General features: G+C 41.4%; 1 protein-coding gene across 2 annotated transcripts in view; it reads right to left on the reverse strand.

The window, feature by feature from the left end:
* Positions 1-1,606: 1,606 nt before the first annotated feature.
* GEMIN5 (gem nuclear organelle associated protein 5) overlaps positions 1,607-24,280 on the reverse strand; it is a 33,555-nt gene continuing 10,881 nt past the window's right edge. Inside the window, exons 10-28 of one of the 2 annotated variants that reach the window (XM_016213689.2) lie at positions 23,339-23,421; positions 22,303-22,439; positions 20,651-20,724; positions 19,629-19,810; positions 18,834-18,973; positions 17,760-17,931; positions 15,595-15,825; positions 14,285-14,398; positions 13,574-13,696; positions 12,448-12,543; positions 11,897-12,034; positions 10,767-10,914; positions 10,390-10,509; positions 9,653-9,863; positions 7,858-8,112; positions 6,203-6,365; positions 4,878-5,382; positions 3,499-3,595; positions 1,607-2,638 (exon numbers count right to left, since the gene is read on the reverse strand). In XM_016213689.2, coding sequence (XP_016069175.2) covers positions 2,471-2,638; positions 3,499-3,595; positions 4,878-5,382; positions 6,203-6,365; positions 7,858-8,112; positions 9,653-9,863; positions 10,390-10,509; positions 10,767-10,914; positions 11,897-12,034; positions 12,448-12,543; positions 13,574-13,696; positions 14,285-14,398; positions 15,595-15,825; positions 17,760-17,931; positions 18,834-18,973; positions 19,629-19,810; positions 20,651-20,724; positions 22,303-22,439; positions 23,339-23,421 — 3,157 coding nt within the window. In that variant the 3' untranslated portion in view covers positions 1,607-2,470. Of the gene's footprint in view, positions 2,639-3,498; positions 3,596-4,877; positions 5,383-6,202; positions 6,366-7,857; positions 8,113-9,652; positions 9,864-10,389; positions 10,510-10,766; positions 10,915-11,896; positions 12,035-12,447; positions 12,547-13,573; positions 13,697-14,284; positions 14,399-15,594; positions 15,826-17,759; positions 17,932-18,833; positions 18,974-19,628; positions 19,811-20,650; positions 20,725-22,302; positions 22,440-23,338; positions 23,422-24,280 lie in introns of both variants that reach the window. The other variant, XM_016213684.2, reaches the window with a different exon arrangement.

The raw sequence follows: 24,280 nt of genomic DNA on the forward strand, positions 1-24,280 counted from the left end.
CCAGCTAGTGCTGGTGTGAATGAGCAGTTTCGAGTCCTCTAAGTCCAAGCTATTAACGAGTATTCTTTCATAATGTATTCAGTCAGTAAGTTCCCATTATGCATTGACATGACACTGTAAGAAGGTGCTAGGGATAAAACAGCACATGGAAGGTAGTCTCTACCCTCACTGGAGTTTGTAATCTACTTGTTACCAGGCAGTAAATAATGAACAGAAATATAATTTGTGAACTGTAAAGTACAGGTCACTGATGTCCTTGAGTTTGAGGTTCAGGCACAGTCTTTTCAGAGAAAGGACACTGAAGCTGGGATCAGAGAGATGAGTAAGAGTGGGTCAGGCGGAGGAAGAACACAGGCAAACCCCGAGATGATAAGAGGTCTTATTTGGTGGGTTCCAGCAACTAAGAGACCAGTGTGGCTGTAATCTAGAAGCGCGGATGAAAGCATCTTGACATGACCAAGAGGTAAAGGCTGGGATCAAGTAGGACCTTGTAAGCCACACTCAAGATTATTTTTTTCCTAGGAGGAATGGGAAACTGACTTTTTAAAGCAGGGTGTTGACAAGACTTGATGTGCAGTTTAGAAGTCATTGGTGTATAAAAAGGAAGAATGGAGAATAATTAGAAAGTGCAGATTTAGAGACATATTGGGAGGAGACTGCAGCCACCCAGGTAAGAGGATGGTAGTTTGTGTTAGATATGCCTATCGGATATAGTTACTTTGGATGGGGTAATGGACCAAAACTAACTTTAGTTGCTTAGTTGATATATTTTATCCACTCAGAACTTGAGTTAGCTCCTTGGTGCTGTGGCTCTTTGTGGTTTTAATAATTGGGGAGATAGAAATGAAAACTATTCAAATTAGAATAGCTTGAGTATATTATATAGTATTGAGAGGAGGATTTGAAAGGAAATGGAATTATCTTATGCTTTTGAGTAGTCTTATTACTTGGTTGTCAAGTAGTAATTGTACCCACAGGTGATGGCTTTGGTAAATCACAAAGTTTAGAATTTCTACCTGAATACTACATACTGCTCTTGACTCAAGTGGAAGGGAATCTTCCCACCTCTGCAAGCAAACATTTTTCATTGTAGCAAAGACTGTAGAACTGGTATGTAGTTCACCATTTAGCATGCCTTGTTTATGTCTTTGCAACCAAGAGATCTCCAACCTCAACTAATGTCCATCTTCTAGAGTTCACTTCACTGTGGAAAGAACTATGAGGGCTGATAGTTCCTTTTTTGAGTTTAGCATTTTTAAATTCTAAAGCTAGGTCTAAAATAAAAATCTCAGTAAGTCACATCCTTGAAAACTGCCTCTTAAATTTTTTCCTTCCTAGAGTTCCTGTTAGTGAATTTCATATTGCTGCCCACAACAATCCCAACCAACCCTAGGGAAACAAAGGACACTCATGGAGAAAAGCCTTCACAATGAATCCCAAAAGCAAATAGTTCAATTATTGGGAAAGAATGCTCCCTGTCAACCCTACCCAACTGCTTAATTTTTATGTCCTAGCAACTGGGATATTCTGGAAACATCTGTTCCGACATTGTTCAACTACTTAAATAACCAAAGAGAAGAACAGACCTCAAAAGAATGCTCATTAGTTAAAATAAGTAAATGAACAAGGATTTGTAATTAACATATAGGGTCCATTATGCAATGATCCAAAAGTCAGAGTCCAATGATCCAAACCTTACATATACAAAATTAGGAAGGAATATGCATTTTTCTTCGAAGATCATCTGTGGCTTCCATCTAATTCTCAAAGAGTCCTGTGATTCAAAAAAGATTAAGAACAACTGAAACAGTAATTTCTTTCTGAGCTATTTTGATCACCATCAAAACTGAAGGGAAAAGACACATTTGAGTTCATTATTTGTTCTTCTAACACTTTAGTAAATGATTTGTTCAAATAAGCAATTACATGAAACACTAAAACCAAAATTTTGACCTAAAGTTCAGACAGAGGGTAAGGCTTATTTCACATTCAGTAGTAGTAGTAGTAATAGAGTAGAAGGGGAGAGCCCAAGTTAACAAAAACAACTTAAAAAATGATACCAGTAGTCAGAAACTGCAGCAATTCTATCTCAAACAAGAATGACATGTTTCTGATCAGGGGAAGCATTTATAAAGGTAGCTTGTGTATAAGAACATAACACTTCTGGCAATTAAAGTTTCTCCTCTTTGGGTGAAATCTACATAAGGCTTTAGAGATGACCAACAATTACTCTTGCAGGTGTTCTAATGTCTACTGCTGGCTTTTGATGATCCTTCGGTAGGAAACCACAACTGAGTCTCAGGTCAGATTCTGCTGTTTTTAAGGGTAGAGTTGATTCAAACTTGACCCTCATTTTGTATTATTTGGATCATTGCAAAAACATCTACAGATCAGAGCGAATGTCTGGCAAAAGTGAAAGGTGTCAGATGTTTTGAATTTGACACAATTTATTTTAAAGGTCCTTGAAAGTTCACGTGCAGAAGGTCTGGCAGTGTCTTTGGTAAACTTTCGTGTTGCCATATTTCTGAAGGAGCTCTTGGGCCTGTCGTTGCATTTCCTGGGTCACGCTGCCAGGACACTGGGACCCGATGTGAAGCAGGACGAGGCAGCACTCCAGAACATCTGGGAAGGGCCAGGTCTGAAAGATGACGTGAGAGTGAAACGAGGAAGCATTTGCAAAAGAGCCACAAACACCTGCACAGAAGGCACCAGTAACTCAAAAGTCTCATCTCCTGCCACAGCTGAGCCATTTCTCTCATGATGTCTTGTGAGAGAAGACAAGCAATGTCTTACTCATCAGTTACTCTAAGGAGAGATGATACTCAAAACTGGAATGTCTACTGGGACGGCCTTCTCCAATGAATACAATCTTCTAAATCTCTGCTCCAATTAATTTAAAACGTGATGTTTCTGTTACTACCAGGGCACATCTAAATATGCCTATCCACCTGTAAGCTATCAAATACATGGCACCAACTTTAATTTTACTTTACCTCCCAGTTACAAAACTTGTTAGATTTCTCTGAAGACTGAGGTATATAAAATTGCTTGTGTTGTCAATTCTACTCTCACAAAACATTTTAGCTAACCAAAGGCGAATGGATCCTAACTTTTTTCTTTTTTTAAAAAAGTATGTTTTTGTTTTGTTGATCCTTACCTGAGGATATTTTCTCCATTGATTTTTAAAGAGAGTAGGAGAAAGGGAAGGAAGGGAGGGAGGCAGAGGAACATCAATATAAGAGACACATTGATTGGGCGCTCTACCAAGCTGGGGATCAAACCTGCAACCCAGGTACATGCCCTTGACTGGAAATTGAACCCATGACCCTTTGATGTGCGGGCTGACACTCTAACCACTGGGCCACACCCATCAGGGCTGGATCCTCTTTTTAAGCACATTCAAACGTGTAGAAAAGTTGATGACCTTAAAGAATTTGGTATAGTCAACTGATAATACAAAAAGCAATGTTTTACTGAATGAACTGCTATAAATCTTACCTTAACACTTTCAGGAAACTTAGCTATTCTCTCATTCGCCTCCGTAAGCCTTTTGGTTAATTCAGGTAGAGAAAGTTGCTCATTTTTATCTTCTTTACTAGTAAATAATAATAAAAAATACAAATCATGTCTTGTCCTGGGTAACTTTAACTCAATTATCTATGAATAAAATTCCTTTATCACCTGGGTCTTTATCTCCCATCTTTAAATACAAAGTTTAAGAGGAGGCAATTTAATGTGATGGGACATGAAGTTTTCAAAATGCAATATTATTCCTTATCATTTTCCAAAACCCCACTTCTTAGACACACAGCTCCAATGAAAATACAGGACCCTTAAGGGGATTCAACCTGTAGCCAAGAACAGAGGGCCTGGATTTATCGGGGGAATAGTTAGAGCTGAGCTGTTATCCATGGGGTATATTGATGCATTTTTTTGGGTACACGTGTTAAGCTTCTCAAAGGGATCCTGTGATACAAAGGTTAAGAGCTGCTGGGTTAGAGAACTTTCCAGTGTTTTTCTTGCTATTAAAACTAAACCTAAAGCTGCTTAAACTATGGTAGCTTCTTGGGGAAGTAAAAAAAACCTGTGACTCAAGATTTCAATGGGAGTAATTTTAGAGCAATAAATAAGAGTGCTTCAAAGCTTCTTAATTTTAATTTTTAAAGTTAGTAACGACAGCTTTAAGTTTATCAGTGTTCTCATTACTGTTTTAGACCCTGTACTAGGGGACTTAAGGTAAACAGAACTCATCATAATAACCAATCAGAAACTTAATCACTGCAAACACCCATAGTAAAGTGCCCTGTAATAATGCAAGCGCTACAGTGCCTGGTGACGGGCTCCTGTCATCCATCTGGTCCCTCTTCTCTATGGAAGTGATTGGGATGCTAGAGCATTCAATCATTTGGAATTCTCTCAGTTCAGCGAGCAGTTGTACACTACCCTCTGGTGTATTTTTTGATAGTACAGAACAACTAGAAAACAATGGTTTTCATTGATGATGCAATAAGACAACTCACTTTACATGACTGATTTTTTTGGGGGGATCTACTTATTGTAAAAAAGTAATATTTTACTGTACTATTGTTTCGAATAATATTTGTGACTTCATTTAACTCTCAAAGCAAGCAAGGTAGGAGTTAGGACTCCCATTTATAGACAAGGGACCTAAAGCTCAGAGACATTAAGACTCTTTCCTGAGGTATCTTGGCAGGGTCAGAATTAGAATGTGTATTTGACTCCAGAGCTTGTGTGTTCATCACTCTATCATGCTGCTTCCAAGTGTTCTGATCAGTCCATCACGTACTGGTTTTTATGATTACATGAGAATCCAGCAGGGTATTTTGAATTCCATCTTGTATTGACTCAGTACTTACCCCTGGCTCTGAGGACTAGAGAGGGACTGTTCTGCTTCCTGTTCAGGGCCACTTGTATCGGAACCATTTGCTGTGGGTTTACAGAATTGACTCTTCTGGTGTCGGCGGATCATTTCTGCCAAGGTCTCCTGAACCTCGGCAACGGTTCTCTGTGAGTTCTGGAAACTGGCGTGCTTTTCTGAAAAGAGCTCCTTACAAGTGTTCAGCATTCGCTCACTTTCTTCCGTGAGTCTCATGTCTAGTTCTGGAGGCCTGCTTGGCTCCAGCTGAGAGGCTTGGGGGTCAGTGTCTTCAGGGCTGGCACTGTCCAAATTCTGGCTTTGTTCAACAGAGGTCGTCCTTCTGTGAGCAGCCCTTACCCAGACACTGGATTCGGGGCAAGGACTGGAGAGAGACCACCAGAATTCATACAGACGTCCATAAATAAAAAAGGCCTCCAAACTTTTGAAAGCTGGTGTGGCGGGGGACGAATGGTCACCCAGCCTGAGTCTTAGGAGGTCACAGCCTAGAAGAAGAAGAAAAAGAATTAGGGTTGTGCATTTCTCTATCTGCCAGAATCTCGCCTCCCACCCGCATGTTTCCTATCGCCTAAGAGGCAGACTCCAAGAAGAAGGACAGCAGTGATCCATGGGACCATGTGCCTTCCACCAAAAGCCAACCAAAGCTAAACGCTTCCTGGCTTAGGACAGTGTTCTCGTTGCTACAAGCTACAGTCAATCAAAGCCTGAGAGAAAAAGTATTAAACCCATCCTATCGAAGGCTCTGGGCATCCTACTGTGTCTGTGAAAATAATCACAGTAACTTAGTTCAGTGACTAATTATGCAGCTCAGGAACATCCATCTTTCTTTTTTTTTTAAAATCCTCACCTGAGGATATGTTTTTATTGATTTGAGAGAGGAAAGGAGAGAAACATCGATGTGAGAGAGAAACATTTATCAGTAGCCTCCTGTATGCACCCCGACCAGGAACTAAACCTGCAACCTAGGTATGTGCCCTGACCAAGAATCAAACCCGCAACCTTTCTGGTGTATGGGATGACACTCCAACTAACTGAGCCACCCGGCCAGGGCAAGGAATGTCTATCTTTTGTGCTTTTCCAGTCCTACTAACTTATGAGTAAAATGCTTTTCTCTTGCTCTTAAACTGTGTGTAGGAAAGTAAGTAGGAGGCAATAAGGTGGGTAGGGCCAGGTAAAGGAAAACAGCTCATTCTGGCTACCTCTTAGGAGCCTAGGTAACAGAATTCAAACTTTCTACTCAGTGACACAACTGGCCAATAACTTATGCACTCCCAGACCCATCCCGTCGGCGTGGGGCTCATTTACCCTCAGGAAGGAAGGCTGAGTGGACTTCCTGCATGACGGTGAAGTTCCCCGAGTCGTAGCTCCGGACCACAGCCCGAAGCAGAGCTTCCACAGCCTTGTCCCAGGAGGCCACCTGCTGGCTCAGCACTGCCAAGGTCAGATCGTGGCAAATGTGAAGCAGGAGCTGGAGGGAGAAGCCAGAGTCTCAGTTAAACACCCCACAAATGTTCTTATTAACTGCACTTGGACAGAAGTACACACAGTCCACACTTAAGAAAGGTCCTCCTTCCACCATCCATTTTTGCCTCCCCATCTGAAACTTTCATATCTAGGTGCAGGGCAACATACACTGTCTGAGTTAAAGTCCGCTCATGCCAAGAAAATGCCTTCACATTTGCTTTTAATTAAAACAAAAAGTGAGTTTCTGGAACTAAAAGCTGTAATTAAAAACAACAAGTAAACCTGAAGTATAATTAAGAAAATTTCTCAATTTTAAGTGAGCAATTTGACGAGTTTTGATAAATATATATATATCTATACAGATATCTATGCTAAAACTGCCACCAAAATCAAGACATAGAACATTTCATCATTGTAAAATATTCCCATGTGCCCCTTTGCAGCCACAGTCCCCTTTCCCCACCCCATGGCAACCACTGATCTGGTTTTTGCCACTATAATTTTGTCTTTTCTAGAACTCATATAAATGGAACTGCAGAGTACGTAGTATTTTGTGTCTTTGTTCTTTCGCTCACAATGCTTTCGAGATTCACTGCTAGTATTTGTGCATCAGTAATTTGTTCCTTTTTATTGTTGCACAGTATAGTATTCCTCTGTATGGACATACCACAGCTGGCACATCCATTCACCAGCTGATGGACATTTGGGTTTCTAGTTTTTGGCTATTGTGAACTAAAGCTGTAATCAGTATTTGTGCACAAGTCTGCGTGGAAACCCGATTTCATTTCCTTTACCTAGGCAGTGGGACTGCTGGGTCATTGGGTACGTGAATGTTTAACTTTATAGAAAACTTCCAAACTGTTTTCCAAAGTGTTATACCATCTGAGGAAGTCTCATTCATCAATATAACAATGTTCCCTCATTTTCAAGAGAGAAATAGATAAGTTGAGGTATATTCACAGGATGGGTAGAATAGTTATAATAAATCAATATGATCTCTTTGCATCAACATGGATAGATTTACAAACAATGGTCACTGCAATAAGCAAGGCACAAAATAATATACATGTGTTTGGCGCCTAGGCTAGGGAAGGGGAACGGGACTGAGGAATGGAACATGAGGGATTTCAACTGGATTCTATTTCTTTTACCAAAAAACAAAAGAAAATACAAAACAAACCCCCAAAATATGATGAAGCAAAAATGACAAAATGTAAACATTTGTTAACTCTGGCTGACGGGTACTCACACTTTTCTCTGTGCTTTTCTAAATATTTAGACTTCTTTTTTTCTTTTAAAAGGGAATGCCGACGTAAATCTAACTTCAAAGCTAATGGGCTTTAGTCTGGCGAGATCTTTCCAGGTTGCCTGGGCCTGCCTTAGTCTTTTCTGAAATGCAAACTGGCATTGGACTTGTTTCCTTATTACACTAGACCTGGGTTAAGGAATTCCTTCAACTCAGTGATTAATATCAAAAGCTCACGCCAACTGAGTACCTGTTTGAAGGGAGTGTTATTTGTAGCAGACGGGTACTTGATAGTTTGCAGCTGCTGAAATGCTGCCTGATACTGCTCTGGGGTGTCCAGGCTGAAGGCGCTCTTCCATACAGCAATCACTCTCTCCGAGAGGGGCCCTTCAGTGTCTGTGGACCAGGCGTTGTAAGAAGAGGAAGAGCTTTCACCCTCTGACAGCTGCCTTTCCTCCCAGTGCTTAGAGAGTAGCTCGAGAAGGCAAAACACCAGTCTCTGACCCTGGAACCCAACAACAGAGGAGGAACTGTTAGGCAGGGGAAGTGATTATCTAGACAGCTTCCCTAAGTTTCTCACAGTGGGTTGCCCTTTACATCTGCAGCAACCGAACCCCCTTAGTGGGCTGCTGCCCACTGTGAGTCATGTATGAGGGGAAAAGAGGTGATCTAGCAGACAGTTTTTCCAGATATCTTTTGGAGGAATTCCTATCTGTAGCCTTGGGAGCTCAAACAACCTTTATATAACATGGGACCCCAACTATAGCCCTGCCCACTGCAATTTAAGCCACATACAGATCAGCCAAGACTTGTGCCCCTGTCTGAGAAAAGATGGCCTGGGCTCATCCAGTTCTTTCCCCTGCCCACACTGAGACTAAGGAATACAGAGAAGAGCCTAATGGGCAGAAGGTGCTGGAGCTGACACACTGTGTAGATCTGAGCTGGGGCAGTGGTTAGGGGCCATGTCCAAATAGGATTAACAGAGGGAGTTGGCTGGAAGAGAACAGAAACACAGAGAAAGGCCCGAAAAATCGCTACTTTTGCTGGGTTTTCAGTTGCCATGAGATTCCCTGTGTGCTCCTGTAAGTACTGTTTTCTCAATTAAGCTTCGGAAGGTCTCTGTTCCATACTGCCAAAACAGCCCTTATCAGACCAACATTTAGCATAAACTTGTAGGTGCTGTTTGGGAGAAAAAATAATGCTAAATGACCATTCTGGAAACTTTTTGTGTGGATAAGTTAAAATCTCTCTAGATTTGGTCATTTTGAAAGTAATGTACCAAGTGACACTACCTTCGAGGGTGTACTACTTCGCCTCCTTTTTTATTCTGCAGTTTCCAGAAAGCTACTTGCTCACCTACCATTTTGCTTGGGCTTTCAACATTCAGCTAGGAACTATTTTTAGGCTCAGCTGCTCTACAAGGGAAAGAGGAACTGAAAAAGTTCATGTTAGTACCTGACAAAGCAAAGCCATCTCACATGGACCAAATGTTTATGTATTTTGAAAACTAGGTGAGAGTGATGCAGCTTTTAAAGTAAGCTCAATTTTAATGTGTCAAAAGGCAGTAGGAACAATAAAAAAAAAAAGGGCATAGAAGTTACTCATTCCTGACCAGGTGGGAACAAAACATTTACCAAAATGTTTCAGTTTCACCACACTTCTTTATGGCGTGCAGCTGAAGAGGGTGCTGCAGGCAGAGCACCATGATTTCTGCTGGAGGCCAGTCCCTCTCCCTCTTCCCTGATATGCTGATGACATCAATGAACCAGCACTAGGCTGCCAGCCCAGGCAGGGGCCCAGCTGACCAGTCTATTCAGGATGTTGTACACGAACCGATAAGAAATGGGAATTAATGTGAATGACATATTACCTCCTACTCCCAATATGGAAACTGACAAGCCAGGGTCCTTCAGTGGGATAGTATGTCCAGGACACCTGCCAAATTGGTACAGCTTGTGCAACTGGGTTACTCACCTGGAGTTTGACGAGAAAAGGCTTCAGGGCCCTTCCTTCTTAAATATCAGGAGATGCAATAAGAGACTGACCTTCAGACTTTCATGGAGCTTCAGGACTTCCTGGGCTCCCACCCAGTTCCTGGCCAGAAGCAGCTCTTGGGCACATCTGAGAGCCAGGGATGCAGACAACTCATCCTCTCCCACGATGGAAGCCAGCTCTGCGGCCGTTCGAAGTGACGCTGCATCCCCCTTTTTGGCCAAAACTTTGGCTGCATCATAAGCGGAAGCGGCCCCTAAATAACTACAATACAAAAGAAAACGCAAAGTGTCATAAACAAATGTCCTATTCCTCCCCAGAGGGTCAAATCATTTCTTCGGTTGGCGTTTCCTTGCCTCTGTGCCCTCCTGTGGTGCCAGGTACGCGACTGCCTCCAGCTATAGCCTGAGCCCAGCGCAGCAGAGCGCGGGAGGCAGCACCACTTGGGTTAAGGATATAGAGGAATCTCAGTATCTGCTGAACTGAACCCAAGCAAAGGAGTCCTTCTCTTCTACTTTTCTTGCTGGATGGCGTAAGACAGACATCCCTAGAAAAAGGTGTAATTTCTTACAGCTACTGGAGTTTCTGGATGAGTTATGGTGACCTACATACACATCAAGGAAGCAGATCTTGATGAGTCTTACAAAGCTGGGTTTAATACACACATGCTTTTTTAAGTTTTCTAGTCACCCGACCTTCACCTCTAAGCTGATCACTTTCATTCTCGCGCTGCTCTTCCGTGTCATAGCTCTTTTGTGTCTGGGTGCACTCCTGCCTCCTTCAGGCTTACCATTTAGCAGCCACGGCATAATGGCCATCTTTTTCAAGGACGGCTCCCCAGCTAAGGTACAGGTCCTTCAGGATTGGGTCCTCGGGGCGCAGACGGGCCTTGGCAACTGCAATAGCCTCCCTAGAGGCAAGAACAGATAATTAGCCAACCTGGAGAGGCTTCTCTATAAGGGGCCCCTAGGAGGGGCTGCAAGATAGGACAAACTATCCCTTTTGTGTTGTTCCAACTTATTATAAAAAATGATGTTCCTGCATACACGGGAAGCTAAAATCACGTTTCACATGTGTGATTACCATAAAGATTTTATGCTAGAGCTGTTAAGTAGAGTAACTTCACATTATGTCCAACTACTAGTTCAAATGTAGGGTAATACAGACCTATAGAAATGGTTTGACTTGAGCAGCTCCACAGCTTCATACACTTTGTGGATAGAAAGCAGGTGAGAGGCAGCCTTGACATACTGATCCTGAAAACACAACTGTTTGGCAAAAGCTTCCACAGCCCACAGCCACACGTGGTAGCCAGCTTAAAAAAAGAAAAAAGAAAAATGGTGGTCAAATAAGCAGGTTTAAGGGGGGGGGAAGCATGTACACATGTACATTTGGGTTGAAAATGCCTTCTTAGTCACTGTATTAAGTAGAAAATTTAGATAATTCAATTGCCACTAGAGATCATTTGCTTTACCTATCCCTCCCCACACCCACATTTTGAAACATAGTTTCTTTGACTATGTGATACATACAAAATTAAAAAGGTACAAAAATATGGAAGTCAGGATAGTGGTTACTGTTGTTGGGGTGTGTGGATACCGATGGCAATGCAGCATGAGAAGGGTGCTGGTAATGTCTTGTTTCTTGATATGGGTGCTGGTTACAAGGGTGTATTCAGTTTGTGAAATCAGTGATACACTCATGACCTGTGCGCTATCTCTGTCTGTATACGTGTGTGTGTGTGTGTGTGTATGTATGTATCATACTTGAATAAAAAGCTAAAAAAAGGCATGGCATAAAAGGTTTCCCTGTATCCTAGCGCCCTCCCACCCATATTATCCAAATTCCTTTCCCTAGAGACAATCATTACTAGTTTCTTTGGAAATACAGTCCATGAATACAGAACCACACATATATAAGTGACAGAGTACTAAATATTCTGTTGTGCATCTATACCTTGCTTCTTTTTACTCACTATACTCGAGTTCAGCTCCATATTAGAATGCACAGAGCTGCCCCATTCTTTTGTATCTGTATTTGTATAGATGTAACCAGTTTCTCACCGATGGACACAGAGGCTGTTGGGATCTTTTGCTATTAAAAAGAATGCTGCAATAGTCCATGAATATTTGTCATGTTGCAGGTGTGAGTACAGTTGAATTCCTACAATTAGAAGGGCTAGGTGAAGGGGGATGTGCATTTTAAATTTATTAGACATGGCCAAATTGTCCTTCAAGACTCTGTTCATCTTTAGTGGACATCTAGAGATGATAGCGCTTTTGCTGAAAAGAACATACCGACTGGTGCCATAGCCACAAGATTGTCGGTCAGCTCCCCTCTTTCCGCTGCAGTCTGGAGAACACCTTTTAGATCTCCTTTCCAAAGCATGAGCTGGTGATACAACTCAGGGTGGCCATTTTCCAAGTGACCCTTTCCTATGCGGAGAGAGAGAATGTTTGGAAGGTATTTCAGAAACATCTGTCTACACTAACTTCTGCAAAAAGAAAGGCAGGATAGAATAAAAGAGAGGAACAAACTCCTAGAATACGAAGCACTTGCTGATGGGGAAGTCACCTCCCGGCATGATCACAATTGGGCCAGAAGCCCACCCAGTCACTTGTCCACCCCACTCGCTTTCACTCAGCACTCAGCGTGAGCTCTGTGTTTAGGGTCTGTGACAGATGCAAGGGGTCTGTGAGTATGGAAACTGGGGAGCTCATAACCTAGTTAGTTGACATGTAAAACTAACCATTCCAAGGCCCCTGGGTGGCAGCCATAAAAGAGGTGCATGCAAAGCATTAGGGAAGCATAAAGCTGGAGGGGACTTCGTTAGCTGGATGTGCCTCACCTTCAACCTCCATCATTCTGTACAGGGTAGCCCTGTCTGTGAACAGCCCCAGGTGAAATCTTTCTTCAAGATCAGCAGACACATCCTCATTTAGCTCTGCTAATTCAAAAAGATAAAAAAAGAAAAAAAAAATCAGATGGAGTGATTACACAGGTTACTGTTTTCTGTCTAATAACTTCCGAATGTTATGGCCAGAACACCAATTTCAGACCCTGAGAAAGAGTCCTATGCCCCTGTTTACCCTAACAGAGAGACAGACACCCCTGCTGGTTACAAAGGTAGCAAAATAGGAAAATATTTCCAGTTTGTTAAGCTGAGCTTGGGCCAATACAATGAGACAATTTAGTTTACAGAAAGATTTTGGGGGAAAAAGGAATGTAAAAAGCCAACCCAAAATTTAACATGTATTTAAATGCAGTAAAAACCAAAAAACTAACAAGTAAAGAAATGTCCTTAATGTTCACTAGGATCTAGCACAAAGGGATTCAAAATTGATTCTGTTTTTAATCTCTGGAGGGAGAAAAGAAACAGATAATAGTGTGGCTTTGGAGAGAAATGGAGGAGTGGGTGTACAGATGGGAAGGAGATTTACTTTCTTTTCATACTGTTTGAATTTCATTTTATCACCTCATCCCTTTTCAACATGTAAAAGTCAAAATAAAAAAAAATAAACACTGCAATATCAAAATAACAGTCATTAGATGAGGGCTTTGGAAAATTAAAACCTTCTGTAAACAAAAACTCCCATTAATTTTTCTTAAAGGAATTGCCATATTGTGGTATATTTCCAATAAGCAAATAATTTTGTTTCTCCATGAAGGCACTGTTGATTCATGCCGAGACATTTAAGCCATTACACCAATTCTAGGACGTAGATGGCTGGTAACAACTTGATTGATAACAATAAAAGCAGAGCATTCCATATCAGATGCTGGGGAGTACTGACAGTGGTTAGGGTCAGGTAAGGGAGCTTGGCAGTGGGGTGTGGGAGAGGGAAGGATGGCAAAGAATATAGAAATACAAACAATTTTGGATACTTGCACATTCATTCAACAAATAAACAAGCACCTCTTGTGTACCAGTTCCCAGAAGACTACAGATGGGCCAAGGAAGTGTATTTTTGTACCTTTGAAGTGCTTTGCTGTTGCTAGTACCAAACAGTCCTGATGAAGCTCTTCTTTGGACCTGTGGTCCAGGCTTGTACTCAGTGGAAGCATGGAACGGGCTTTTCGCTTCTTGACTACGGCTTCTGAAATGTAATAGAAGTAGACTGTCTAAAGAATAGCTGATCAGAAACAAACTGAATGCCCACTGTGTGAATGTAACCTACTGGAGGTATACTGTTGGGCATAGAAAGTTCCTACTATTATAAAGCAGCTTTCAAGTTAAATTAGCTCGAGGCAATATTCACACACACAAACACAACCCTGTGAACACTTGTGAAGCAGTATCAACAACTATAAAATGACACATTATCAAGTACTAAAAAATGTTTAAAAAAGCATGCCCTGCCCTGGCCAGTGTGGCTCAGTTCATTGGAGCATCACCTGTGCACAAAAGATGGCGGGTTTGAGCCCTGAGCTGGGCGTGTGCGGAGGCAACCAATCGATGTTTCTCTCACATCAATGTTTCTCTCTTTCTTCTCCCTTCCTCTCTCTAAAAGCAATAATAAAAAATAAAAAAGCATGACCCAAAATTGATATATAATCAAAACACTCACAAATATTTACAACTTAATAAAAACACAACACCCCCAAAACCCACTACTTCTGAGTTTTCAGTTGCATGTAACATTTGAGGATGCTTTAACAAAGTATTTTAATTATTAGATACCAACCTGGCTTGTCTTTAGGTGGTTCCTTTTTCAGAAAGGTGACTTTATTATTCACGATGACTTTTGGCTTTTCTAAGCCTAAGGAAATTGGAGGGCAGATAACTGGTTCTCTAGAAACTGCATCATAGGGAAATAGAAAAAAAGTTTGGATAAGAGCAGTGCAGAATCTAGTTCTTTTTTAAAATTAAGAACTATAACAGGCTTAATGGTGCAATTTTATCTATTACCCAAAATATGAGATCAAATACTTCGGAAAGGAAGCATGGGTGGTCTCCCCTTCTCACCTTATAGGCTGAGTTTCAGGATTCTGTAAGTTTGTTGCTTATCACTTTGACTAATTGATCTAAGGAGAAGTTACAAGCTTCTAGCCTCCACAACTTTATACCATAGGCCCAGAAGTTCCCAAACTTTGCTCAGGTGACAAAGGACATTTTACATATTTAGATGACAAAGTACTAACTGCATGTTTAATTACACAAACAAGGAACAACTTAACTAATAGAAAAGATTGAGGGCATGTGATATGGAGTCACAATCCGGCGCCCACCACAACCATGAACTTAAAAAACAAAACAAAACAAGCTGTTGATGTACAGGGGTAAAGGATGTTTTTTGTGTAGCTGTTTTTATTTTTAAATGTATCTTTACTGATTTCAGGGAAACATCAATGATGAGAGAGTCATTGATTGGCTGCCTCCTGCATGCTCCCTGCTGGGGATCAAGCCCGCAACCTGGGCATGTGCCCTGCTGGGAATCGAACCTCGATCTCCTGGATCCTAGGTCGATGCTCAACTGCTGAGCCACACAGGCTGGGCTCATTCATAAAATTTTTAAGAAAAAAAATCCCATCAGGTACAAACCTAAGTAGGAAGGTGAAAGCTTGCAAGGTCCTAGAGTGTTGGCAGCTTCTAGGTCAGACATTTGTAAGGGAGAGGTGGTTTCTTTCAATAAGCATGGATGATAATGTCGAATTGTTAGAACTTTTCCCATAGAGGTTTCTAAGTACACCCTCCCCAGCTCTGCTTTGTCCCACAGGCTTACCCTGCCCAAGTTAACTAGAAGTTTCTCTGCAGAACTTCACTATTTCCATCCCAATCACCCACGAAATCCCCTTTAACATCTCAAAGGTGTTCGGAAGCTTAAAGAAGTCCTTTGAAAAAACCTGAAGTAGCTTGCAAGGGCACCAAAAACACCACCCAATTTAAGGAGCTGGGAAACCAGGTAGGTCAGAGGCAGAGAAGTTTCACACGGAATAAGAACGTGCTTTAGTTTTCGAGTGTTTAGTCCTAGAGAGTTAGTGACACGGCACATACCTATGGAGGCGACACTGCAGGGCAACTCTGGCTCCCGGGCCTCCTCCTCTCCCTCCTGGTCGGACAGGCTGCCGTTCTCAACAGGCCCCGCGCTCTCCCTTACACTCTCGTCTTCATTCCCGTCGTACAACTCCTGCTTTACAGACACTCTCGAGGTGAGCTTTTTCTTCTTTTTGGGCTTTGGCTTGGGTAGAGAGAGTCTTTTTTTCTCCAATTCAATACTTTTCTTGCCTATAGGAATCACAATAAAAAAAAAAAAAATGGATAGACTAAAATATACATTTTGATTAGAAGCACCCTAGGAGATAATCTCCAAGGCCTCATTACTCTTTTTTGCATAGCATTCGTACCCTTTCCCTTCCTTCACAATGAACCTTTAGTTACATTATCCAAATGGTAACCAAACGAAACCAAACCCTTCTGGAATTCCATTAAATCATAAATACCACGGCCAATTACCCCTGAACACTACAGTGAGTATCCTACAACCACGACACACTCCTCCGCCACAGCACATTCAGATCAGGAAATGAACGCGGCTGTCACTGCCGCCTGCCGCACTCCGCAGGTTCCGCCGGCATCACGCTGCGCCTGCTTGTTGTATCTCTAGTTTCCTTCAGCTGGGAACAGGCTTGGTTTTCCTCTGACTTCCTGACTTGGAACTTTTGAAGATTACAGGACCCTTATTCTGTCCAATGTCCCCCAAGTTGGGCCTGCCTGATGCTTCTCGTGACTAGATGAAGGACATGCGTTTTCAGCTGGAATTCACAAAAGTGAGGCTTTGTTCACCTCAGTGCAACCCATGAAGTAGCATGTAATTTACATTTTTCTCATTATTTGCTTGTTTACTTTGATCACTTAATTAAGGGGGTGTCTCGCAGGTTTCTCCCTGAAAAACTGTTTTTCCTTTGTAATTACTATCTGCATCCATTAGTTTTGGTATCCACTGATGTTTCTTGACTAAAAATTGTGACTATGGTGACTGCTGAGTAGTAGTTTTCAAATTCCATCATTCATTCTACAGATAAGTTGGCATTCTACTGTAAAGAAGCTTTTGCTTTTCCCCACTTATTTAGACATTATTGATTTTTGTCAGTATGGATTCATGAACTCCTATTTTATACTTTATTCCACTATTGTTACTTATTTTTTAGTTTTAAAGTCATCTTTATTGAGGTATAATTTAATAAGCTATATTCACTTTTTAATACGTTGATGAGTTTTGACAGACAATACATTTCCATTATCTCAAAATGCTCCTTCATGCCTCTAGTAGATGCACCTCCTTCTGGAGCCCAGGCAACCACTGCTCTGCAGTCACTGCAGTTTAGTTTGCCTGTTTCAGAATTTCATATTATGTATAATTATATGTCATGCTGTATATTAGATTTAACAGCATGGAGTCTTTTTTGCTGGCCTCTTGCTCAGCATAGCGTTTTTTGAGATCTACTTTGTTGTGCTTATCAGTAGTTACTTTCTTTTTATTGCTGAGTAATTTCCAAGGTAGGGACACACCACAGTTTATTTACCAGCCGATGGCTGTTTTCAATTTGTGGCATTTACAGGTTAAGCTGCCATGAGCATCCCTTTACAAGTATTTATGTGGATGTATCATTTCATTTCCTTGGAGACATTTCTAGTTATTTAATATCTTGTTTACTTATCTAGCTGTTTATGGTGAGTGGGCAAGTCTGATACCAGTTAATCTTTCATAGCCAAAAATAGAATTCTCCTGTTAGTTATTTTCAGTTCAGATTGTCCCAGATTTGGTTAGTGGAGCCCCTTCAGGCTGGCTTCTTTGTCCTTTTGATGTAGCTCACTCTTTGAGCACTTCCCTCTTTTGACGTATAAAAATGACGTTCCAGGTTCATCTTGTCGATTTCCTGTCCCAACCTGGAATTAGCCATTTCTCCAGGAGGCCCTGGCTGGTCCCTTTTAACAAAATGGTATTTAGAAATCCAGATCTGGGTGCCAGGTATAATTGTTACTACTGGGGTGTTGTCTTCAGGCCCGTCAGGGCTGCCTTGCGTGCACAGGCTCCAACCTGCTGCTGTATTGTCACAGCTGCCCTGCAACAGTCTTCCTTGCTTGTCCCTGATCAACTTTACTGAGGAAGGAAGAGAGGAAAGAAGGCAAGCACTTATGGGCTCCAGGTTCTGACTGACCTTGAGGAGGCCGGGAATGTTCTTGCATGGAAGCGAGCCACTTGTACACACAGAAGTCGTCTGCCCCTGAGTAGATGCAGTCTGGGTCCAAGGGGGACCATGCCACGCAAAGTAGTCGACCTCGATGTCCTCGGAAATTGCATAGAGGCTCTTCCCGGAGAGTATCCCACACCTGAAACCAAAGGTCACACGACAGAACAGACAATTTCTGCTTGTTTTATTCTGGAGGATAAGCTAAAAACAGTAAAAAAAATCTGTGCACACTTATTTCCTCTTGTGATTTGTCATTTTCTCGTAAGAGTTCAATTTCAGAGAGTGCTATTTCCAGTGGGGGTGGTTTTGCGTGCGCTTCTAATGGTGGCCTATGGATTCCATTATCCTGAAGTAGTGCTGCATGTTATTTATGAAGAGAATTCTAACGCAGCCCACCCTGCGTGTGTGGTGCACACTTAGGGTTCTAATTTCTCATAGGTGATTCTTTTGTCTCCAAGTACCTGAGCAACTGATCAGTGTCATTGTTGTTTCTTGAGTTACACCCGTCCCCATTTCACAGAGGGCAGTGCTTCCTTACAACTACACACTGGGACAGACACCACCACAGTTCCTAAGGTCTGTTCTGGTTCTGATACCCACAACTCCTACCTCATAGTTCTGGCTGGGCAGCTCATCATTATTTTTTAGAACTTGGAGATTTCTGACTTTCCAATTTATTGTTAGAAACTGTTTTTATGATTTATTAGTCACAACTTCTGTGTTTGAATAGCAACAAGTACTTTTCACATCAATTTATAAGTCCATCATACTGACCATAAGAAGTCAGAAGAAAATCTTAAAAATTATTAGAATTTAGCTAGTTCCTATTAATACTTTCCTTATCATCTAAGTAAAAACAACCACCCAATCTTAGCCTGTCAAGGGCCCAGATACGTGGGATAAAACTAAGATGCCTTCTGGAACTCAGAAGATCCCTTTCTGTAGATCACAGTGAGGGAAGGGAATGTACACAGCCGGGGAGAAGAGGAAAGAGTCTGAGTTAGAGCAGAGTGAAGAAGCCGGGCAGAGCCGCGGGAGTACCTGAGCTGTGCCGTCGTAGGAAGCGGACACCAGCCTGCCATCATGGTGCGGGCTCCACGCCAGACTGGTGATCTTGGCTGTGTGCCCCGAGAGGGTGCGGTAGGGCTCCGTGATGGTCACGGGGGGTTCAGGACTGCTCTCTAGAAGACAAGGGGAAGATGAGGATCCCAAACACCACCTCGCAGGACTGTGAGAATCGCGTGGTGTGTAGAATCTCAAACGGCCCTGGCCGCTCTGGCTCGGTGGTCAGAGCGTCGGCCCGCGGACTGAAGGGGCCCGGGTTTGATTCTGGCCAAGGGCACGTACCAGGCTCCATCCCCAGTCCCGGACGGGGCGTGTGTGGGAGGCAACCAACCAACGCCTTTCTCACATCGATGCTTCTCTCTCCCCCCCTTCCATTCTCTCTGAAAAGCAATGGAAAAAAATCTCCTCGGGTGAGGATTTAAAAATAAAATACTCAAACAGTACAGAAAGAAGGTATAAACTGGAACAGTTTTTGGAGAATCACTTGGCAATAACCATTCTTTAAAATATCTGGAGAAAACATGCACGAAACTGATAGCACTGGTTATTACTGAGGGATGAGATTACAGGAGGAACTTTACTTTCTTAGTTACCATTTCTGTCATATTTAAAATTTTTCTTATTTTAAATAAGATGAATATATTACTTTTGAGAACAGGAAAAAACAAGAATAACATTTATTTTAATAGCAAAAAGTAAAAAGATACAGAGATTTGAATGGAAAGTAGCTAAACATATGATTGCACCCCCAGTATGGAAGAAACCAGTTACCTATGACAGTCTTCAGGTTGTGCACATAAATGACTGCATTGTTGGACCCGGAGGCCATCAGATAGCTTAGCTCTGGCTGGCTGCCATGCTCGTGATGCCAGCTAATAGCATTCACAAGCTTGTGATGCTGCTGGATGGTGCAGATCAGTTTCAAGTTGGGAGCCTGAAATATTTCTATTGATCTGAAATAAGAAACATACCAGGACAGGAAAGATGGATAATCAATTTACAGTCAATGAATCTCCTTCATTCCATTAGCCAAGGAAAGGTGAAATGGACTAGGATAACCCTATCTATCACTACAAAGGCCACTCTGTATTTTCAGCTTTAAAAAATACCTAAAATCTCTGGAACGTGTTTATTAGGCTCTTGTAATAAACAGTGCTAGGGAGAAGCTAAAAGAATGAATGAACCAATGGCTGAATTAGGGCTATGTTACTATGAACAGCATGGAAAGGACATGGTAAGGCCTAAAGAGGACTTGTGCCTAGGCTTACTTTAAAAAAATGAAGGGAGCCCAGCCGGGTGTGGCTCAGTGGTTGAGCAGCGACCCAGGATCCAGGAGATCAAGGTTTGATTCCCGGTCAGGGCACATGCCCGGGTTGAGGGCTCGATACCCAGGAGGGGGTGTGCAGGAGGCAGCTGATCAATGACTCTCTCATCACTGATGTTCCTATCTCTCTCTCCCTTTCTCTCTCTGAAATCAATAAAGACATATTTAAAACAAAACAAAACAAGGGAGATTTAGGTAGTTCAGTGCAGGAGATGAGCATTTTGTGAAGCATCAAACAGCCAAACACAGGTAGGCAAATACTCCTTGGAATGAAAATATCCAACTTATTTTGCAATTTTCTAAGATGCAGAGAGCTTCTGGATCATTCACAGATGTCAAGGATAAATCAGAATATCAAATACAACTGGGCTTCCCCAACTAACAGTACAGACGGCATCAGCCAGCTTGCGATCAAATATATGTGCAGTTACGAAGTTTTGTTTTTTTTTTAAAAGAAACAAACACATACCCATCTTCATTGCCAAGAGCCATGATTTTGCCATCTGCTTTCCAGCTGATCTCTGTGTGTACAGGCAGTTTGTACTAGAAACAAAACAAACCAATCTTGACTAAAAACATTGTTCTTCTCTCCACATAGCTTACAAATCAATGATGACAGCATTAGAGAAAACAAAATCCCTAGTTTAAAAATGTTCTAATTATACAACAGCCATTCTTGTAAATAATCTACATAATTAACCGAAGAATTACTAAGAGCAAATGTTCTAATTATAATTTCCTAATTGGGATGAAAAGAGGCCAGTAAATACTAAATGTCTACAATGTCTAACCTTGTGAAATGAGCTTCATTAAAATGATTTTTATCCCACAAGGAAGAATGAAACATCTACTGGCTTTGACAACATAGGGGTCATGGTCTCCTTGGCAAAAACCATACACACTGCTTTTTTTCTTCCCATCTCTTCTGTTTCTTTTCATTTTTGTCTGAACTTTGTATGTTAGTGTTCCCCAGGGCTGCCTGGGCCCTCTTCTTTTCTTTCTTGTCTCTCTAGATCACCTCATATGTGCCCACAGGTTCTTTAGCTACCATTCATGTTAAGGGATTCTAAATTTCTATTTCCAGCCCAAACTGTATGTGAGCTTCTCCTTTCTTTCTTTCTCTCTCTCTCTCTCTCTCTCTCTCTCTCTCTCTCTCTCTCTCTCTCTCTCTCTCTCTCTCTCTCTCACACACACACACCCCCGACTGGTTGCCTCCTAACTGGGGCCAGGGATTAAGCCTGCAACCGGGGTACGTGCCCTTGACTAGAATCAAACCAGTGACCCTTCAGCCCACAGGCCAATGCTCTAACCACTGAACAAAACCAGCCAGGGCCCCTTTTATGAGCTTCTGATCCATACATTCAACTGCCACAAAACTCAAAGTTCATTAGGAACAGGAATTTGGTCTCTTTAATCATTGCTAAATGTTAATGTTCAGATAATATTTAAGACGATGCAATGGAGGAGTGTAATCAATAAAAATACTTCAGTTTATGATTAAATGTTATTTTTATGCTAGCTATACAAAAATAATGAGCAACAATGAAAAATGCTCATTTGAAAGAGTAAGGAAATCTCAGCATTTATGATTTCACTTCAAAAGAGAGTTCTGGCATACAGAGAGACTGATAGTCATCAAGCAAATGTGATTAAACGCAGGAATCTGGATCAAGGATAACAGAATTATTTGTATTATTTTTGCAGTTTTTGTGTAAATCTGTAATTACTTTATTAAAAAATTAAAAACAAATGACAATTCTGTCTTGAGCAAATACCCTGCAGCCACAGGTGGACACCATATTACAAAGTTATTTTTACCAAGGCCCCATTCTGGAGGAAGCGGCTGGCTGGAAAAGGGTGCTTTATATTCAAGATCTGAAGTTTATAATAAATCACCAATTCAACTGAGAACTTTTTTTTTTTTTTTGGTTAAGTTCCTTGCTTTACTCAAGGATAAAGAATTCTAAGATATGTGTTATAACATAAATTCACTGAGTTTTTAAAGAACATCTAAGAAGTCTGACTGCACATAATGGATATCTCTAATAATGGGATTTATTATGTAAGATGGGAAACCAAGATACAGAGACCCAGAGAAGACTTTAGACCATAAGAACTTACTTTGATTGAGTTGGTGTCCCTGATGAGTTTGTTTATGTCAAAGGCCTCTCCATTAAGCTTCCAGGGGTTATGCTGGAAGACAAGTCCCTCCCCTCCACAGCTGTATAAAGTCAGGGAAGGCTTGTCTCCTTCTCCTCCTATGTGACATAAGAAAGCTTATCAGTTTTGTACTGTCAGCTACAGCCTGATTATATCCTACTATCAATTGTTTAAAAAGAATTACATTAATAAAGCCACAGTTTTTCGCATCTGAACATAGTTGTTGGGAGAAGTAACAATGGTTTACTAGTAATTCTACATTAATATTTACAATGTAGCACATTTGTTTTAAACATTCTTCTGCCATTCAAAATAGTAAGGGTGCCAACGCTGGAGTCAGAAAAGATGTTCTCAAGTTTCTGAAAACCTGCCTTTTCTTTCAGAAATAAGTGGTCTGCAGGACTTCCTATGACTAAAGCAAACAGTGGTTCTGATGGTTTTCTATAAGGGCAAGTTTTACTTGCACCACTGTTAAGACCTCTGCCTGGCACAAATCAAGGATCCGATAAACATTTGTTGAATGAATGAAAGACTATTGCAATGCTTTCTGAGTTCTGATGATTTACATTATCCTCTCTATGTAATGAGTTACTGTGGAAATTTACAGATGTTTCATTATAGAAGAGTAAGAAAAGTTTACCAAAGATTTTTGTTGAACACACTCATTTTAAAAGATACCTGAAAGAACTATCACTTGAGGAATAACAGAGAGAAAGGCAAGACTGAGGGGCTAGAAGAGGGACAGAGTCAGAATACAGTGAAAGGCAAAGAGAGGTCATTTGAGAAATTCTCAGTTTGCTTTGGAGTTTAGGGAGGCTTATTATGGGGGAATGCTTTCTGACTTATCACCCAGCACGCCTGCCCTCATGGACCCCTAGGGATATAACAGCCACGTGTAAGCAGTCACTGTACTAGAATATTTATGACTCTTGAATATCTAGGATTAAATTGAAAGACAATACTCTTGTGTTTGTAAGAAAATGGCTCAGACACTTACCAAGTGACACGGAGGGTATTGGTGGCCCCCAGGCTAAACTGTACACAGTCTTCTTATGATACGTGCTAGAAATCTGTGGAGGTCTGGGAGGAAGGGGGATTACAAACAGAAAGATTTAAACAGAAAGGCATGGTTGAAAAAAACGCCACCCCCCAAAGGTCCCTATTATAGGCTTAGTTGCTGATATTAGAGAAAAACAATATAATAGTACCCTTTTCCAAAGAGCTGACTGTAAAGGAACAAATGCTTAAATAACACACCATGTAATGATATCTACTAACAAAATGAGTAAGTCTCAAACACACTTTACTCAGAAAAAAATGTTACCCTCCTCCCCCTGCCTGACCCACTCATCTGGTCAGTTTGTAATAATTTTCCCATCTCTCCCTCTGAGTTGCCCACTTCGTTTAAATGTCAAATATTCTAATATTACTGTAGTTATTTATATAGCAGCATATAGGCTATCACAAGAAGAGACAAATAGGACTAGATATAAAATGCAAACTGCTCAGCCCAGAACTAAGGTTACTGGTAAGCATATATTATCACCATGTATCCACTTCATATTCAAATAAAAGACTGTAATTTTAGGTTTACCCTGTCATTAATATCACACTCTTAAACTAAGACAAGATTTTAGATAGATTTTAAAGTTTTTTAAATTAATTTTTTTAGAGAGAGAGGGAGAGAGAGAAACATAGATGTGAGAATGAGACACCAGTTGGCTGCCTCCTGTATGCCCTCTACTGGGGATGGAGCCTGCAACCCAGGCATGCGCCCTGACTGGGAATCGAACCAGCAACCTTTTTTTTTGGTGCACGAGATGACGCTCAACCAACTGCCAACTGAGCCACACTGGCCAGGGCTGAAAAATATTTTTTAAAATTAAATTCTGAGTTTTAAACCCCAGTGTCAGAGTCAGACTCTTAAAGATGCTTCCCA

This window comes from Miniopterus natalensis, chromosome 4 (assembly GCF_054644295.1).
Source record: "Miniopterus natalensis isolate mMinNat1 chromosome 4, mMinNat1.hap1, whole genome shotgun sequence".
In the NCBI taxonomy this organism is placed as follows: Eukaryota; Metazoa; Chordata; class Mammalia; order Chiroptera; family Miniopteridae; genus Miniopterus; species Miniopterus natalensis.